Source organism: Pseudorasbora parva, chromosome 7 (assembly GCF_024679245.1).
Source record: "Pseudorasbora parva isolate DD20220531a chromosome 7, ASM2467924v1, whole genome shotgun sequence".
NCBI classification, from domain to species: Eukaryota; Metazoa; Chordata; class Actinopteri; order Cypriniformes; family Gobionidae; genus Pseudorasbora; species Pseudorasbora parva.
The window spans coordinates 8,087,226-8,108,258 of record NC_090178.1 but is presented as its reverse complement, the minus strand read 5'-3'; the positions used below and the strand labels follow the sequence as shown (position 1 = coordinate 8,108,258).

The following is a 21,033-nucleotide window of genomic DNA, read 5'->3' as shown; positions in this document are numbered from 1 at the left end:
CATGAGTGGGTCTGTCCAGTAACTTAAGATGAACCCAAGACAAACTGCACCCTTTGCAGAGAAGCATTTCAGTGTCTCAGACTGTCTGACTGAAAGCATGCGATGACAGACACATCCGTGAACTAAAGGTAGGCCTATTGTTTTTTTTAATGGATAATATAATATCAGAGCTTGGCAGACTTATTTTTCTAGATATTAGAACGGTTAAATAATAGATTATAGCATATTAATGTTATCAATTTATCATTTAGCAGTTTGATATTTAAAAAATATTTAGATTAAAATGGGACAAATAATTACATAATAATATAGTCATAATAGTAAATTAATAAAGAGGATTAAACATTTTTGAATTTCAGAATTGTCAGTAAAGTGGTTACTGGTTCAGAATGACTGCTTAAAGAGACCCAAAAATGAAAAATCTGTCATAATTTCCTCACCCTCAAGTTGTTCCAAACCTGTATGCATTTCTTTATGTAGAATACATATGAAGACACATTCCTAGCATGGAAGTCAATGTTGCCCCCAAAGCAAACATTTGGTTACAAACGTTCTTCAAAATATATTATTTTATGTTCAACAGAACGAAGAAACTCGTACAGGTTTGGAACATCATGAGGGAGAGTAAATGATGACAGAAATTTCATTTTTGGGTGAACTATCCCTTTAAAGTACACCAATACTACTAAAGAGTTCTTCAGAAACAAATAAAATAATCAAAAGTAAAATACTTTAAAATGTGTTCTGTTGCAAGTTTACATACTTGATTCCATGTTTATTGTTGAGCTGCTGTCATTGTTTCATTGTCACTCTTATCACTCTTTAACTCTTTAACTAAGTTCATAAATTATTTTCAAAAACGGATTCAAAACTGATTTGGAAAAAAAAACATACATACAAAATAACTTATTTTCAATATAAAAAGTGATTGTGGACTGGATATTTTTTGACCTTTTATCACAGTCTTGGACATGTCAAAGATTAGTAACAACACTGGCTCTGATGCATTGTTAGTTTGTGTGCAGCATCAGATTTACATTTTTTTAATCCCTCATTTATATGCAGTTATTATACTCTATACAAATGCCAGAAACTAAGCTTCTTCTTTTTTTCTTCAGCACAGGCCTATCTAAAGGGTTAATGGTGCCACCTGGTTATCAACTGTAAAAATTACACATTTTACCTCTTCCCAACTGGGAAAACCACCAACAATCAAGAATGCATGATTATATGGTGTCATGGCTTTCCAATAATTTTTTTGTGGCTATAATGGAAGTCAATGGGGCAAAAACAGCCACGAACAATAAATGAGGGAGAAAAAAATCTGATGCTGCACAAAAACTAACAATGCATCAAAGCTAAAGTTGTTACAAATCTTTGACATGCCCAAGACTTTTATATATATATTTTATATTTAAAATAAGTCATTTTGTGTGTATGTTTTTTTTTTTTTCAAATCCGTTTTGAAAATCATTTATGAACTTGGAAAATAAAGAGTATTATTATTTTGGTACTGGATAATTTGAACTGAAGAGCCTTATAAATGAATAGACTTATTAATAAACTTTGTGCGCTCAGACAGCAACAGGTCAGCTCATGCCCGTCAGTCAACAATTTCAAAAGAAGTTAACGTTAGAAGACGAAGACTACTGGTAAGTAAATAAGTCAAAAAATATTTTTCAGTAAAAGACGACGCGGAATTATGTGTCGTGACGTGCTACAGGCCGGTTTACTACACCAGTAGAATACAATTCTGAAATTATGGTTTCTAGTTTTGGTGTGCCACCCCAAGATTTTAAGTGGCCCCATCTGGCCACCCCTATGAAAAATTTCTGGAGGCGCCACTGGTCCACATGAGAGCTATGAAAATGACTCAAAGCGATGTAGTATGTATGCCAGGCCAGTGTGTGGCGCTTTAATTCTCCCACAGAAATACACTAAAAATGGAGAAGAAGAGTTATGGATAGAAGGGGTAAAGCAGTGGCTGGAAGTGAAGCACAATCTCACAATAAAATAACAATAAATACATTTGCTACTAAACAGATGTGTTTTATTAATGCCTACACCTACCCCAACCCAAAATATACCCTTACAATAATGCAAATACGGTAATGAAATGACGCGATATTGATGTGCGAATGCCCAGTGCCCGTAGTTGTATCCCTTAACTCTTACACCGTGCTAGACGTAGTGTGATGATGACATCCCCGTTTTGCTAAATATACGCTGTACACATGAAAACGGAAGATTGCCGTTTTCAGATTTATCCACTTTGGGACCCGGTTTCTGAAAATATTGGATTCATGCTTCCAAAACGCCGGATCTGTGTGGACGAAACGCTGATACGGTACAAAATGTATACGTATACAGCTAAACGCGTCTCCGTGTGGACGGGGCCTAGAGCTGTGGTAAACGCAGCCGCTATGGAGTGATTTTTGTGCCATAATTAAACAAACAAATGCAGCATTTTGCAAACAAACATGATCTGCTTCGCAAAGGCAACCTCGACTTGCAAACAAACAGAAAGCAATGTGCAAATACAAAGAACAGTTTGAGCGAAAAACGCAGAGGAGTAACAAATATATGTATTGTGTTTCGCAATTAAATAAGTGAACATACATAATTGACAAATAAATACAAACCATCCTACGAATTGCATGTAACCTTTGAACAAATACCAAATCTATTCCACACAAATGCATACATGTCTGTTACATGTATGCATTTTAATGCATGCATGTTTAATTGTAGGCCTATGCATAAGTTTAATTTTAATTTAAAAAGTAAAATTTTCTCACAAATGCAGTTGAGCAACTTCAGCTATCAGAACAGCAGATGGCGCTTTGGGTCAATTTACGGTTTTCAAACACGTTTTAAACTGACGAAAATGAGCGGTGAACAGGATGCAGTATTTCTGTCTTACTGTGTGTATTATTAATCTTTTTTTGAGATTTTCACTTAGTCAACCCTATTTCATAAAAACAAAAACATAAAGATATTATTGTGACCGATAACCGCAAAATCAGTAGTGACATGGCATGGCTGAAAACATTTTAGCTAGGGCTAGTTTTAATGCATGCATCTATCCTCCATACCATTTACAGTGAGGAAAATAAGTATTTGAACACCCTGCTCTTTTGCGAGTTCCCCCACTTGGAAATCATGGAGGGGTCTGAAATTGTCATCGTAGGTGCATGTCCACTATGAAAGATATAATCTTTTAAAAAAATCCAGAAATCACAATGTATGATTTTTTTTAACTATTTATTTGTATGATACAGCTGCAAATAAGTATTTGAACACCTGTCTATCAGCTAGAATTCGGACCCTTAAAGACCTGTTAGTCTGTCTTTAAAATGTCCATTGGCATATAAAATTGACATATAAAACCAATTTTACCATATCAGCCATTTTGGCTGTCGGCCATCTTGAATTGTGCGCTAAAATGCTGTATTGTATGAACACATGAACGGATTGTTACGAAACTCGGTATGGGTCATCACCAAGATACCCTGCAGAGCCTGAGAAGTGTTATAAACTGCACCCCCTAGTGGAGATTTAAAATAAAACGCTTATAACTTTGGGTGTGGTTGGACTCCTGAATCGGATCTGAGTCCAGCAATACTAGACTTGCTAGGTTTGGTTATATGATTTGTGCAGCCTCGTAATTTAGCGCTTAAAAAACACTAGCTGATATCTTCGAAACCACTAATCGAGATCGAGATGAAACCATAGGTCGATAGCTAAATGTTAAAGACCAAATATCAAAATATTGATAGTAAGGGGGAGTAAAATCCAATCAAAATCAGGTGTCAGTCATTTTTGTTTTTTCATATAAATGTCTATAACTCCAAAACTAAATGAGTATGATATTTTCATAAGAATTTACACACATCTATAGGCTTACTCTGAGGAGACATAAAAAATGGTGGCGCAATAATTGAACAAAACATGAAATTAGTCAGTGCTACCGACACTCTTTGCTCCACTCTAACATCCTCCTTAGACAGTTTTTGCCCCCTTTCATCCAGACCAGCCCGCCCCACCCCATCTGCCCCCTGGCTGTCTGAAGTTCTCCGTGAACATCGCTCTGGACTCAGGGCGGCAGAGAGGAAATGGCATAAATCTAAAAACAATACTGACCTTGCCTTTTATCAGTCTCTTCTCTCTTCTTTCTCTACAAATGTCTCCACTGCTAAAACAACATACTACCACAACAAAATCAACAAATGCTCTGACTCTCGCAAACTCTTTAAAACATTCTCCTCTCTCCTTTGTCCTCCTCCTCCCCCTCCTTCATCAACTCTTACAGCTGATGACTTTGCATCATTTTTCACCAACAAAACAGCTCTCATTAGCAAACAGTTCTCCTCATCACTAACTGACACGCACATCTCAACAACTAACACGAACACGCTTCCATCCTTCTCTCCACTCTCCGAGGCAGATATTTCTAAACTCATCCTTTCCAATCACCCTACTACCTGTCCTCTTGATCCTATACCCACTCACCTCCTTCAGGCTATTTCTTCTTCAATCACTCCTGCACTCACTCACATTGTCAACACTTCTCTTCACACGGGAACCTTTCCCACAGCATTTAAGCAGGCTCGGGTAACCCCACTGCTTAAGAAACCCTCTCTGAATCCAGCACTTTTAGAAAACTACCGACCGGTATCCCTTCTGCCTTTCATCGCAAAGACCCTTGAGCGAGATGTGTTCAATCAACTCTCTATGTTTCTTGAAAGGGATAACCTCCTAGACAACAACCAATCCGGCTTCAAAAGCGGCAATTCGACCGAGACTGCCTTGCTCTCGGTAACTGAGGCACTGAGACTGGCAAAAGCAGCTTCCAAATCCTCAGTGCTCATTCTGCTGGATCTGTCTGCTGCATTTGACACAGTTAACCACCAGATCCTCCTGTCAACACTTAAGAAGACGGGGATCTCAGGAACTGCTCTCCAGTGGTTCAGGTCTTACCTCTCTGGTAGGTCCTACAGGGTGTCATGGAGAGGTGAAGTGTCTAAGTCACATCATCTAGCTACTGGGGTTCCACAGGGCTCAGTCCTTGGACCACTTCTCTTCTCCATCTACATGTCATCATTAGGTTCTGTCATTCAGAAACACGGCTTCTCTTATCACTGCTATGCTGATGACACTCAACTCTACTTCTCATTTCAACCAGATGATCCTACAGTCAGTGTTCGTATCGCTGCCTGTCTGACAGACATTTCTGACTGGATGAAAGAGCATCATCTTAAACTCAATCTTGCAAAGACAGAATTACTTGTTTTCTCAACCAACCCAGCACTTCATCAAAATTTCTCCATTCAGCTTGGCTCATTGACCATAACTCCATCAAGGACAGCAAGAAACCTTGGAGTTGTGATTGATGACCAGTTAAACTTCACTGACCACATTACTGCAACAGCCCGGTCCTGCAGATTTGCTTTATACAACATTAGAAAGATCAGACCCTTCCTATCAGAACAGGCTGCACAACTCCTGGTTCAAGCTCTTGTTCTCTCCAGACTGGATTATTGTAATGCTCTTCTGGCTGGGCTTCCAGCATGCACTATCAAACCCTTGCAGCTGATCCAGAATGCAGCGGCGAGAGTGGTCTTTAATGAGCTGAAGAGAGCGCATGTTACACCTCTCTTCATCAAACTGCACTGGTTGCCAATGGCTGCTCGCATCAAATTCAAGGCACTAGTTATCGCCTACAAAACAACCACTGGCTCTGCACCAATATACCTAAATTCACTTGCTCAGACTTACACACCCTCCAGAAGCTTGTGTTCTGCGAGCGAGCGGCGCCTCGTGGTTCCATCCCAAAGAGGCATGAAATCGCTCTCACGGACATTTTCCTGGACCGTTCCCACCTGGTGAAATGACCTGCCGATCTCAATTCATGCTGCCGAGTCTGTAGCCATTCTTAAAAAACATCTTAAGACACATCTTTTCCATTTGCACTTGACCAATACAGAATAGCACTTACTGATTACCACAGCAACGACCAAAAAGCGCACACTCCTGGATCATATCTACGTCTCTCATCCGGATTTGTGCCTTCAGGCGGGTGTGTTACATAGTTATCATAACTATCAGAATCCAGTGTTCTGTATATTGCGTACGTGAGTTTTTGTTGTAGATGGCTATTGCTGCGCGTTTAGCTAGAATACAAAACCAACCCATTGGGCCACTGAATCTGCATTAACGACAACAGCTGGGGCAACAGCCTTAGTCCTAATGGGTTGTTATCATAGCTATCAAAATCCAGTGTTCGGCACTTTGCGTACGTGAGTTTTTGTTGTAGATGTCTGTCTTAAAAAAAAATAAAAAATGATTGTGTATTGTGCTAATTAATTGAGATTTCTTACAGCTCTTACAGGTTTTTGGCCTTGTCTGTTTCGTTGCTTCTATTACTCTCCCCTTTTTTGTAAGTCGCTTTGGATAAAAGCGTCTGCTAAATGATTAAATGTAAATGTAAATGTAATGTGGGATTTCAACATGTGGGTCTCCAAATGTCTTTACTCATTTTTGCAGTTGGTCTGCTGCTAGCTTCCTTGTTTGCTTCTGTTGCGCTTGGCCCCGGTATTGCTGCTTGCAGTTATATTTTTATATGTGATAGTTTTGCATTGTTACAGTTCGGCCCATTCTTCAGCCGATTATCAGTGAATCCCAGTTGTCGCCGATGAAAGTTTGTAAAACTATCCGGTGTAAAATGATCACTGCAGAGGCAGGTGTTGGAGTTGATCCTCAGCTCTCCATCAAGGTAGCTGTTCACAATATTAATCCACCTCTTCTCGATATCATCGTTTTTGTTTTGTAAGCTGTTTTGTAAGTTGTAGGATGTAGTAACTAACGGTAACGGTGACAGTAACTCGTAATCAAGCGGCGAACTGATGCGACTGTGCTCTAGTTATGATAGTGTTAGGTGAGGAGTCAGTCTGGTCCCCGACCAAAATTTCCATGCCCACTTTTATAGTATTTTTCAAAACTGTGCTGAGAACTGACTGCTGCTGAAACAGGGGGTTCATGACCCTTTAACGGTCTAACTTCTGAATTCAGTACTACACAGTTCACGGTCTTTGTAATGTGTTTCAGCAATACATTTCTAACATTTATAATGTGTTTAGAAACAAATCTCAGAATGCTCTTTACAGGGACTATCACTTTTGTATGCACAGATTGTGTATAGTCCTGTACTTCACAGACAAACTGTATGTGCCCTCTGCAGAGCTGCACATTGATTCTTGATCTCCCTTTGTGAACTGCGCTGCAGTGATGCCAGCTCTGATGGATCTACTACATTAGATCACAGTCAAATTCTATCGAGTCATTCGGTACAGTAAGGGCAGGCTAATTGATAACTGTTGCAGAGATGACATGCCATTGAACTTTTTCAGAACGTTAACAGAAGGGGAACGAGTTTAGATGAGATACAGCGTTCAGTCCTCGTGGCCTTTAGGCATATTTCCTATCATGTGTTCCCCACACTTCACTCTGACAATTGATCACATCTGCCACTATATGCTGTGTTTGCCTGAGCAGTTAGTATCTGCATGTTTTGATCAATGAATGTTAGTGTAACCGATTTTTAAAGCAATGGTTCACCCAAAGTTAGGGGATTAGTTGATATCAGTCCATATGACCATTTTCAGTCAGCTACAGCACGGAGAAACCAATGGTGTTTGGTGGTCACGACTGCTTGGATGCACCAAATGCAAAAAAATTTTATCTGATGCGAATTACATTTTAGAGGCTTGTTGTATAGCCTAACAACTCCATTTTTGATCTACTCCTCAAATCTACTCCACTTCAAAACTACTTTTAAACTATATGTTTTGACTTAGTGTTTGGCGGTATGACCAAAAATGTATATCACTCTATATTTCGAAATCATCAGTTTCACTGTATCTCCCCTCCTCGTATTGTATTCACTTTATTCTACTGATTGAAAAAAGTAAATACTGCAGTATATTGACCAGAATGCCCTATTTTAGTGTCGTGAGTGAATATTGTAGAAATATTCCACACTAAAGAGTCAATACAGGTTTGCAAAACCCCACAAAATGATGCTGTGGTGAGTCAACAACCAATAAAACACAGAGCTGCAACACACCCATTACAGTCACATGAGAAGAAAAAAAAGTTGAGGGCACCTTAAGCATTTTAAAAATCTAACCCTAAGTAACAACAAACTGCCAAAACGAGGAGAAACGCGAAAGACAATTTAAAAAGTCTAAGGATATTTTCAATACATTTAAGAGCACTACAGTAGGAACAACACACCTAGTTTTCAGACCAGCACGCCCATGGGCGAACAGATGGACGTGAGTGTATTTGCCATTTAAACAACGTGGTTCATGAAAAGGATAACTGTGTCCTGTGTCGAGGGTATGATGTTAGAATATTTCTCTGGATTTAAACATTCTTGGAAACATTTGAGGTAATGCAAGTACAGAAGTTAACAGAACATATTATACTGTTCTAGTGTTTTTTGGATATTTGAATCCAAAAATCTTACATATTGTGCCTTTAAAAGTGCATGTACAGCTGAAACTAGCAAAAAAACACTTGCGTCACACTCGTGCCTTGCGTCGCATTGCTCCGGTGTATGATAGGGCCCTAAATCTTCAAATGAACCCTTTTCAGACTCTTCGAGAAATTAGGTGATGTGTAATCATGACTAATGTATATTATATGTAAATGAAAGTGTTTTTTGACCTTGGGATCATAGTAAACCTATTGTAGACGACTTCAAAACAAAACAAGGAACCTTTAAAATAGCATAATAGAGGCACTTTTAAAATCTCCTTTCATCTATCAAAGGGAGAAAAAAAAATGTGCGTGTTTGAAATGTCATTAGGATGACTAGTAATGATGACTAAAGAAAGTAAAAAATGTATGTGAACTTTTCTTTTAAGATACCATAATGCATAAATAACTATATATATATATATTCACATTTCACGCAGGATGTCCACACATGACATTTAAAGCGTTCCGTCCATCTTGGTAACTTGCAGTTTAATACCAGAGAGAACCGAGGGGCCCGTCTGCTCATCATAAATTACACATGCACTGAATTCATTAGTCTGTGTACTGTTTTGTCTTGTGCCCTCAGCATTTTTCATCGCAGACACGCAGCGATTCCAAGCCGGTGCCACAGAGGTTCATTGTGTCTCTGCCAGCCTCTCACAGAAGCCCCATCCAACTTCTCACCTGCAGCATTATGCTCTGTGGATCTCACTCAAGGGTAATTGGGACCTCGCATTCTGGGACCAGCTCTGCCTTTGTTCCCCTGGTCGGATGCACTGACCCGGATGTGTGAGGTCGCAGTCATGTTAATTGGCGCGGGGTGTTGCAGCTGCATGATTCGCCGTGTTTTTCCATGATTCTGTGTGTGTGGAAATGGCTCATCGGAGTGAATAAATCGGTGTTCAAAGGACAACAAAACACTATTAGATACAAACACATGCTGATTTAACACATTTAAAAATTTTATGAGCAATTACTTCATCAATTGTATCTATGTTGTGTAAAAGGTTTCTCCATCATCCTCTTGGAGTGTAAAAAGCAGCGCTTCGGGCCGTTCGAGGGCTCCCCCACCTGTCCATCTGTCTTTACTCTCAGTGGATCCGGCTCTGTTCCGGACAGGAATAGAACAGCTGTCCCTGCGGACTCTGACCGGTCCCGTAGCACCTGTTCTGACCTCGGGGACAGTTGTCTTTGTTTTTTGCTATGGCAAGGTGTCCTTGGCTCTCGGCTGCCCTGCTATACAGGAAGAACATAATGATTATCATGGTAGGTGTAATGTGTTCTCATATGACTTTCAACAAACTATTCAAAAACTTACTTTATCCAACACTAAACAGCATTCTTAACTCATTTCATATTCATATGTTATATATTTCTATTTTACAGGAAATTCAACATTGCATAGCATGAAAATGAAACTACATAGCAATGCCCTGGCTGCCAGAGGCACACCATTGTAGTGTAGAGTTCTGCTCAGGTAAACTGGTAAATACATTTGGTACTTTTATTGGTAACACTTTAGTATGGGGAACATATATGCACTATTAACTACGACTTTTGCCTCAATAAACTCCTAATTCACTGCTTATTAATAGTAAGTAAGGTAATTGTAGCATTTAAGTTTAGGTATTGGGTAGGCTTAAGGGATGTAGAATAAGGCCATAGAGAATAAGGCATTAATATGTGCTTTATAAGTTCTAATAAACAGCTAATATCCTAGTAATATGCATGCTAATAAGCAAATGGTTAAAATAGTTATAACTGAACCTTAAAATAAAGTGTTACCCTTTTTTCTTTCTTTCTAAATTTAGTACAATTTGTTTAAAGGTGCACTATGCAACTTTCCGTCCACTGGAGGGCGCCTATTCAAAACAAATGCGTAGTTTGATGACGCAAAGTTTGAACGCAGCATCTTGGGACATGTGGTCTTCACTTCACAGCCGGTAGAAAATGACTCTGGCAGAAATCACGTTCATGCATGCGGTTATTAACGTTACTGTAGTGTGAAGCAGAGCAGGACCGAGTGTTGTGGAGCTGAGCACGGCCGCCTGAGCGGTTGTTACACAAATAAACGTCTCGCGAATACCGGGACTTTTATTATGACGGGACGGGACACAGTCGCCGGGCGCCTGCACTGATCCGCTCTTCCGGTTATGATTATGAGGTAATGCAGCTCTGTTTATCATATTAGATACATTAATATGTGGTGAAAATGATGTTATGACGTTACTCTGTGCGTTCACTTGTTCACACTGCTAAGAGTAAAGCGCTCCTGCCAAATAAAAGCCGAAACCGAGTCTAGCGCAGATATGACGCAATTGACAGGCGACTCCCTCAAACGCAATGCTGAAACGTCCCGGTCCTTTGTTAAAATAGCAATTTTCTCACAATTTACAAATAGTTGGAAACATTTGGGATGTTGTAGGTACTCAACTGAACAAAATATATAACACCGGCCTAGTGGTTTTTGGATATTTTACTGCAAAAATACTACATAGTGCACCTTTAAAAGCAGGTGAGGCAATTCTATTGTCACTATGTCTCTACTAGAACCAGCCATTTTACAATTATATATACAGCTCTGAAAGAAGCTGAAAGTATTTAAGAAATCAATGTTAAGTGGTCTCTTAATTCTTTCCCGAGCTGTGCAGCAGTACACTGTATGAACAGCATTGATGTTTGGTAATGTGTAATGCAAGGGGGAGAAAAAACATGCGTGTACTGTAAATATCAGGGAATTTAAGTGTGATTTTCATCTTAAAATCGTATGGAAATTGCAGTTGCACTATTTTACAGTACATGCACTTTTAAAGGCACAATATGTAAGATTTTTGGATTCAAATATCCAAAAACCACTAGAACAGTATAATATTTTTTGTTGACTTCTGTACTTGCATTACCTCAAATGTTTCCAAGAATGTTTAAATCCAGAGAATAAGCAATTTTAACCAGGAAATGGTTAAATGGTTAATTAACATCATACCCTCATTTTTTTTTTTTTTTTTGTAGAAACCATGGAAAAGAATCTGATATTTGATGTTTTATTAGACAGGTGATCAGGACACATTAATAGACAGAAAATTATTAATTGTCATACTGTATAGCTCAACACAGTTAGTCTTGTTTCAATTCCACTTTCTTGATTTACCGCGAGTAACATTTTTTACGGCATATCAATCTAGCTTACTGCAGTGTGCAAGTGTCTCAAGGCCTCATTTATGCAGTGATCCAAGATCATTTCACACCTCTTTCACATGTGAAATCTATACATCGCTAGGCCTGTCACGATAACAAATTTTGCTGGATGATAAATTGGCCAAGAAATTATTGTGATAAACGATAATAATGTCTTCTGAGACCATTTTCATCTAAAATAATGATAATGGCATAATAATGCAGGTACATTTTTTTCAAAGATCAATAAACTTTTATTTCTAAAGACTAACACTGAAAACGGAAAACTTTTAAAATATCAATAAATAAATCATTAATCAATAAGTCATTACAATAAATGAACAAAAGGATGTAATAAAATGGATGAAAACTGCAACAGATGAGGTGCATATTAGGGGTGGCATGGTTCACAAAACCCACGGTACGGTTCTTTTTTTTTATTTTTTATTTTTATCGTTAACACTCCAAAAATGTACTTTAGCATATGATATATAACTTAATTATATATATATATATATATATATATATATATATATATATATATATATATATATATATATATATATAAAATAAAATATAACAGTTTAGGATACAGCATTAAAAAAAAAAGTTATATCTTGTAATCATGCTCAAACTACTTGACTTGACTATCTCTGAGGAAGGCTAGGTGAGATTTTGATACAGAAAGAGAGAAGACATTGATGACATGCTCTTCATTTATTTGGCAAAAAAAAGGAGAATGTGTATTGCTATCTCTACAGGAACTTGTGCCTTTTTTAGCACACAAAGATTGAACTGAAGAATTAACTTGCATTTATCAAACTGCCAACTTCAGTGAAGCTTTAAGCCACGTTTATAATAACGTCAACGCGGAGTGCGCAAGATCCCATTTCGTTTGGCGCTGTGCACGTCAAATTTTGTACCTTTGCGTGCAGCTCCGCAACCGAAGAAACACGAGCTCCAGGAGAAGCTGACCGGGCATGACATCTCATAACACCGGCACGTGGTCTGCGCGTCGAGTAGGCCTTTATAAACATTTCCTCAAACGATCGGCGCGCGTGTGCAGAGAGAGACGAGGAAAACAAACAAGCATGCAAATGGAAATTATCGCGGCTGGAAAAATGATCGAGCTCTGACTATCGCGACAGGTCTATACATCGCGAAGGATTTTGAAATTGTGTGCAGCTGGAAAACTGTGTAACAGGACTGTGAAATAGTGCTAGCCTACTGAAATTGCTATAGTATTTTTAGGAAAAGAAAATTGTTTTCTTTATATATATATATATATATATATATATATATATATATATATTATTTTTTATTTTATTTTTATTTTTTAGAACAATTTTTATAAAATGGGATTAAAATATCATTATCTAGTCAAAAATAATGGAAAGGGGGAAAAAAAGATTTCTTGACATGAATACAAATTTGTCCAAGGAAGCTTAATGTAAGTTCACTCAAAAATGAAATTGATGTCATTAATGACTCTAATGTCGTTCCAAGCCCGTAAGACCTTCGTTCATCTTTAGAACACAGTTTAAGATATTTTATATTTAGTCCGAGAGTATATCTAAGTGTATGCACACTATACTGTCTTATATACTATATATAAGACTTATATACACACTATAACTTATTAGAGGTTTGAAAACAAACGCGGAAGAGAAGACAATGCTGAATAAAGTCGTAGTTTTTGTGATTTTTGGAGCAAAATGTATTTTCGATGCTTCAAGAGATTCTAACTAACCCACTGATGTCACATATGGACTACTTTGATTATGTTTTTATTCTCTTTCTGGACATGGACAGTATAGTGTGCATAGACTGCATATGCTCTGGGACTAAATATAAAATATCTTAAACTGTGTTCTGAAGATGAACGGAGGTCTTACGGGTGTGGAACGACATTAGGGGGAGTCATTAATGACATCAATTTCATTTTTGGGTGAACTAACCCTTTAAAAAAAAAAGTAACAATCATTAAATAATTATTACAATTATTTAAAAGAAAAAATATATATTTTTTTAGAAATTAATTATATTCAGCAAGGGTGCATTACATTGAAAAGTGACAGTAAAGACATTTACAATGTTACAAAAGTATCATGGTTTCTACCAAAAATGAAGTGTTTTCAAAGATGCGTGCGATATTGATGAAAAATGCGATATGCAATATCTTGTTAAATAATGCGATATTCGATACGATATTGCAATTGGTGTGTAAAATTATTTAAATTATATTAAAACAATTATTTAAAAACTGAGAATGAAACCTTTTGTTTCACATTCTTTTTGGGAAAAGAAAGCTTCTAAAAGTGACCAGCAGTGTTTTAGTTATAACATTTATGTCACAAATCATTAACTTTTCGGTGTGTGTGTGTGTGTGTGTGTGTCAGACAGCGCGAGACTGTTGTTTTTTCGCAAATTATTGCATTAAATAACTCTTTTTAACATCAAGCTAATCATATAAGTAATAGTCGTGTGCCCAGTCTATTCTCTGCTCTATACATCAGCCTAAAACTTACACTTTTCACAATGTTGAAGTAGCCTATTAAAATAATTCAGGTATTGCATGCCCTTGCAATATTTCGATATATTGCACAGCCCTATTTCAAAGATAATAATAATAATAAATATTCATTTAGTAATGATTGAGTAATTATGCTGATAATTCAGCATGGATATCACGAAAATTATATTAACAGATTTAAATAATGTTAATATTTATTTATATTTATTGATAAAATAAATGCAGCCTTGATGAGCATTAAACTTATTTAAAAAACATTAAAAAAGTGTGTGTGTGTATATATATATATATATATATATATATATATATATATATATATTAGGGGTGTAACGATACGCGTATTCGTATTGAACCGTTCGGTACGAGGCTTTCGGTTCGGTACGCGGTACGCATTATGTACCGAACGGTTCTTGGACTAATTAATTAGATTTGGAAAATAAATTGTGTGAAATATAATAATATGCGTTCAACAAGGTAGCCCAATAACCAAAACGACATAACAGGCAATGCCCCTGACACCGCCGAAGTGAAAGAAAAAAAAAACACCAAATATGTTTTAGGCTGCTCAGTCAGGTGCTCGCTTACTCAGTAGGCTACGCGCTGAATGCTCGTGGCAAAATGGCTATTGCGTTTAACAAACCAGAAATAGAAGATCCTCCAATAACCAACAGGTCTGGTGTTTGGGTGAACTTTGGATTCTTGGTAAGCTATGATGGTGTTGGCAAGATTGATGGATTAAAAAACAACGGTATGTCGCATTTGCTGATGGTACAGCAGCGGGAATAATTCATGTCATGTCAATCAAAGACGACAACAAGACTTTCTTGTTGTCTTTACGCCGACAACAAGACGATAAAAAGGATAAACAGCCACAAACTATCCCCGCAGCATTTAGACAGACATTTCCAACTTATTCAAATGGCAAAAGACATCACCGCGGCGAGTGGTCCATTTATAGCCGCGGATATGAGACCTAACGCCCGTTTCACACATACTCCGTCTGCAGTGCGTGTGCGTTGCGTATTTTTTTCCGTACCCATGTTACGGATGACAGCTTTCAAACTGCACGCGGATGCGGTCCGTCAGTCTGTTCCAGGAGCGTTGCGTCTGAGGCAGTGCACGGATCGTTTTCGTACCGAGTCTATTTTTTGCTGCGCTGCACTGCTGCATTAAAGTGGTAGAACATTGTTCGCATTAAAATAAACATGTACTGACGCGAAAATCTAGTAATTTCACCACAGATGCATCTCATTTAAAATATACTCTTGTTTCAAAGTCAACACATGGCTTTTTTTTCTCTCAAGTAAAGCAACAAAACGACACCTTACCAGGCATTAGGTTAAAAAAAAAGTGCCATAATGGAGAGCACTCGTACTTTCTTGGAGGTGAAAAGCAAAGTTCTTTTTGACCTGCAGGATTTCTTTTAAAAGGGTGTAAAAACGAAAGAAAAGACGAGAGTCGGCTTTTTTGAATAGACTATTGTAAGTTTCTAATTTAAAATGTTTGTGATTTAGGGCTATAACCTATGTTTAAATGTTTTGCCACTTGTGTGAGCTAAATCTAAAGTATATAAATATGAATAAATGAATTTAATAAAATGTTTAAATGTAGTAGGCTCCGTAACCTGACTTCTATTAAAGAGTAAACAAAGAAAATTGGAATTCTGACGGGGCATGTTCAGTAAAAACTTTTGGATTTTAAATAAAAAATAATGAATAAATGCTGTGTTTGTGATATGCAACAGCGGATCAGTTGCGGACTGCAAACGCAGCATATGTGAAAGCACTACAGGGTGTGGGGCTCCTGCAACGCACACACACACCGCACACGCTAATGTAAAGAGCTAATGTCTTATTCCTGTAACTACATAGAAGATGGGTAAAATCATACAACAACAAAAAAATCATACTTTGTTAGTTTTAATAAAATAATAATAAAAAAGGTAATTTCTGCCAATTTTTTCTTTTTGCTGTATCTAAAACATACCGAACTGTACCGAACCGAACCGTGACACCAGTGTATCGTATCGAACCGAACCGTGAATTTTGTGAACCGTTACACCCCTAATATATATATATATATATATATATATATATATATATATATATATATATATATATATATATACATACACACACACACACGTATTTGTTGATATTCAGACACATTTATACTAAGAAAATAACTGAAAAGTAAATTATTAATGATCTCATTTTTTGAATGAGGCATAGGTCAAGTTATATGCTTTCTACATCTAGCACGCTGTCAGTACTCTTGTTGTCCAGAACACACTGTACATTTCCTATAGGTTCAGATCTCCACTCACCCCGATTTGACACCCTCCGGCTCACATTTGTCCCACTTCACAACACAATGCTGTTGTTAATGGGACTCTTAAAAGTAATTCAGCTTTCATCTCAAAGTCGGGTTTACGCTCCTAAGCGTCGCTGTAGTCCCCTCCCTTGTGACATTTGCAACAGAATGCCAAACTGAGACAGGAATGGTATGTTCGACACTGACCCGTCCATGACCCCTGCACCACATTTTGCAATCGCCCCTCTGGGTGTGTTGTGTTAGGATAGTTACAGCGCTGTTGCATATGTGCTTGATAAAGTGTTAGTTGCTGGTGTACATGTGCACCATTGCTTAGTTTCAAGGCAATTCAAACAAAGTAATGCATCTATCTGGATGCCGCATGCTAAAAAAAAAAAAACGGCTATTGTTGATTTTCAGCTCTGCCGTTTTGCGTATGGCTGTGTCGAAGGTGTGAGAAAGCGAAATGTGTGTGTACACAGGGGTGAATAGTGCAAGATGTGCGTATTAAGTGCTGGTGTGTCGGTCTCAGGGTTGGCTGCCCTTGTTTGTAGCTCCCAGGGAGATCTGTGACCGACGCTCCTCAAGTTGAAGGTTCATCCTCAGTTCACAGGATGGTTCACCCAGCGGTCAACAGGCTATTCTGTATACCAGGGCACTCTCGCGCTTTCTCACTCCGTCCCTCCCTCCCTCTTTTGCCCTTTTCTCCCTGTTTTCTAGCAGTAAGCAATCAGGCAACACTAACTACTGTACATATTAAACACTGCATGTGACTTGTTTTTACCTTCGTTGTCAAAATACTGGTAACACGACTTGTTTCTGGTGCTGTGTTCTGCTTGAGCTGAATGTTTGCCTTCACGGATGTATGTTCTGGCTGTTATTTGTATCATTTAAATGTTCCTTGCAGGCAGGCAGACCTCTTGAGCATACTGGTCTGGCATGGCTGTGCAATTTTACAGTCCATTTGTCTCTCACCAAAATGCAATGACCTATTTCAAAGTCTTGACTTACAAAAAAATGAACTGATACGTTTAAGCTCGTCAGCTGCAGCTCCTTTCATTCATATGATGAAAAGGGTGAATAAAACTATGCAATGAATAACAAATTAGAAAATCACGTTAGTTCTCATTTTAATATTGGAAATCAAAATGGGATTTAAATCTGAGTGAATGGCCAGTGAAGTGAGAGTATTTATTGGCCAAAAAATATTTTGCAAATCATTTTTGTTGCTGTTGTTATAAAAATATATAGTCGCACTTTACAGTATGTGCACTTCGTTTTTTTACCCATGGGCCTGTGTATGCACACAGGCAAACCCCCAGCCCTGCAAAGTATACTTCTTTTGACAGGTGTTTAATGCATGCAGTTTTGAGCAACGTCTCGCCACAAATTACAACCCATGTAAATATTGCAAACAAAAATGATTTGTACAAAACGCATCCTCTTCTGATGATGAAATTTACGTCACGCACTGTATGTTGACCTTTGCATAAGCGTAAAGTGAAGTATACTTTGGCCTTTATATGAAATTACCTAAGAAAATACTGGGCAATGTAAGGTAACTACAGGGGTTAAGGTTCGGTTTAGAATTAGTACCTAGTGATTACCCAGTATTGTAATTATTGTAGTAACTACATATGTACATGGGAAACAGGACTGTACAAAAAAAACTGCTACCAAATTTATATAAAAAATATATATAAAGTAATATATATTATACTGTAGTCTATATATATTGTTTGGATACAGATATGGAAAGACATGAGGGTGCGTATGATAGAAATTTCATGAACTATAACTATAACTATGAATCTACATTGACATATTGTATCATAAAACCCTATCCTATAATAAAATCATGCTATGGGGTTGTTTTATTATTCCGATGACTCAGATGGATTTCTTACTATTCTGATGACTATTTTGACTTCAAGGTTAATACTAACAAATGTATTACAAATTCTATCATTGGCTAGGAGTTGATGATGATGTAACCTTAATTGATCTGGACTGCTGACACAAAGGCTGAAGTTTCTGTTCCAAACATGTGTGACCCTGCAAGCAGAGGCTTATCACGATCCCAGTCTTACTCTTCCTGCCCTGCCCTTTAGCACAGCCCTTAACCTCAGGCAGCTCGAGGAGTGTCTCTGCTATTAGTGCACTGCGGATTGCTTTGAATGTAGAGTATCTTCTAAAAGACAAGTGACAAGTAAATATATAACGGTGGATCAACGATTCATTAGCTTTAACTAAAGGGAAAATATATGAACAGATGAGAAACCCCTGTTGGGGTCTTCATTTTTGTGAAATATAAGTTAAGGAGGGCTGTTTCATCGCTCGTCTGGACAGTTTTCCTTCCCATACAGCTCATAAATAAATTTAAAACAGGTTGCATGACTATGACCAGGGATATGTAATTGACTTGCAGGGGATTAAAAAATTATGCAAAATACATATAAATAAATGTGTATTTATTCATATTTGTTATAAGTAATCATAAACATTTTTATATGAATAATTATATCGATATAAGGTTTTTGTGACTCTTCAGATGCGCTTTTCAAAGCTGAACTCTAATCCAACCTGAGTTTGTATTAGCCAGGACTTTTTAAATATAACTCTGTTTTATTTGTCTAGAATGACTTAAGGGTGAGTAAATCATGGGCTAATTTACATTTTTGGGTGAACTATCCCTTTAATTTTAAATACTTAGTAACGCATTACTCTAATCTGACTACTTTTCTCCAGTAACGAGTAATCTAGCCTACTACTTTTTCATTACTATATATATATATATATATATATATATATATATATATATATATATATATATATATATATATATATATATATATATATATACGTTTTTTTTTTTTTTTTAATTATTTGCTTTCTTCTTGCATCTCGGGGAGAGTATTTTTTCAGAAAATATTTTTCAACTTAAAATGTCAGGAGATACATTGTTGACATTTCTGTTAAAAATGCACTTCCAATAAAGTGAGTGTTGGCAAAAACGGTTGTCATTTCTATGTTGAGGCGGCAGGGGTGTTGTCGGCAACTGCTGAATGTAGCCAATAAAGTAACTTGTAATGTTAGTTACTTTTAAAATCAAGTAATCTGTAAAGTAACTAAGTTACTTTTTAAAGGAGTAATCAGATTACTTTTTCAAAGTAACTCTGGCAGCACTGCTGGTGTAACAATGATGAAAACTACTCCTAAATAAAGCCATTAATATCATAATAGTTGCCCAAATTGGAAGCAAAGAAATGTTTTGTTTTCACCTACGCAAACAAGATCCAATGTGTGCCAGAAAACTAAGCAGCAGCACAACTGTTTTCAACATTATAAATGTTTCTTGAGCAGCAAATCATCATATTAAAGGATCATGTGACACTGAAGACTGGAGTAATGATGCTGAAAATTCAGCTTTGATCACAGGAATAAATTATATTTTCAAATGTATTTAATTAGCTAATCTAGATTTTCAGGAATGTATCAGTATCGGGGGGCCGATTAAACATTTTTCCGTTTGTAAGGAATCACTCAAAAGTGATTCAGTGCATCTAAAATTTGCAGACTGAGTATGTACTACATTTGAATATCTTTGCGACTGCTAAAAAAAGTATGCTCTATATACTATGAATATGGGTAGTAGGAATGAAATTTGGATGTACTATATGCTGTGTTGTTACTGTCATATGCTGCCAATGTTAGCTGCGTCACTTCACTGAAATTCATAAATCCTCTCCCGTGGCCTCATGGATAGTAAAGTGTCCAGCAAATGCACACTTCAGAATCTCAGAGGAAGTAGTAGGTCATCTGGGGACTTTTTCATACTATGCATTCAGACGTACTACTCTGTTGGCGTACTATTTTTCACATGCTATATAGTCAGGGGCGTCGGACAGGGGGTACTAGTGGAACCCAGGGGCCCTCGGCGAGTGGGGGCCGTATATTGATAATCCATAATATTAACATGACAGAAATCTCATAGTTGTTAGGGGCCCACCCCTTGGTTCTGTGACCGGGGTCCAACATTTGGTGCTGCATCCCTGTATATAGTAGGCAATTATTCGATTTTTTTACACAGCAATTTATTTACCTTTTTTTCCTGTCGTCAGACTATCTGAGATGACTTTGCCATAATCAGTTGCTATGGGTTGTGTCTTGCTTCTGACTTGACAGATAGACTGCCACTCTGCCACTTTAAGCTTCATGCTTTCGAACATTAAAATCCACTTTTTTCCCCATCTACCAATTACCTAATATAAGAAGCCCCTTTTTTAAATTGGATTTTAATAATTTTAATGTATTTGAGCACCTATAGGAGAATACAAGTATTGGCAGATATGAATATTTAATGACTTGGATTGGGGGCACAAAAAACTTGATCAGGACCTAGTTAATATAAATAGTAAGAATGTTTCACAATATTACAGTTTTTACTGAATTTTTATCAAATAAAATGC

The 21,033-nt window shown here is 37.3% G+C and overlaps 1 protein-coding gene across 11 annotated transcripts in view; it reads right to left on the bottom strand.

Moving 5' to 3' along the window:
- Positions 1–8,857: 8,857 nt before the first annotated feature.
- LOC137082639 (uncharacterized) overlaps positions 8,858–21,033 on the bottom strand; it is a 56,880-nt gene continuing 44,704 nt past the window's right edge. For 6 of the 11 annotated variants that reach the window (XM_067447949.1, XM_067447948.1, XM_067447950.1 and 3 more), the window contains 3 exons: positions 18,560–18,755; positions 9,616–9,780; positions 8,858–9,403 (listed from right to left, as the gene is read on the bottom strand). In XM_067447949.1, the coding sequence (XP_067304050.1) occupies positions 9,257–9,403; positions 9,616–9,780; positions 18,560–18,755 (508 nt within the window). In that variant the 3' untranslated portion in view covers positions 8,858–9,256. Of the gene's footprint in view, positions 9,781–18,559; positions 18,756–21,033 lie in introns of all 11 variants that reach the window. The other 5 variants (XR_010906373.1, XR_010906376.1, XR_010906377.1 and 2 more) reach the window with 3 other exon arrangements.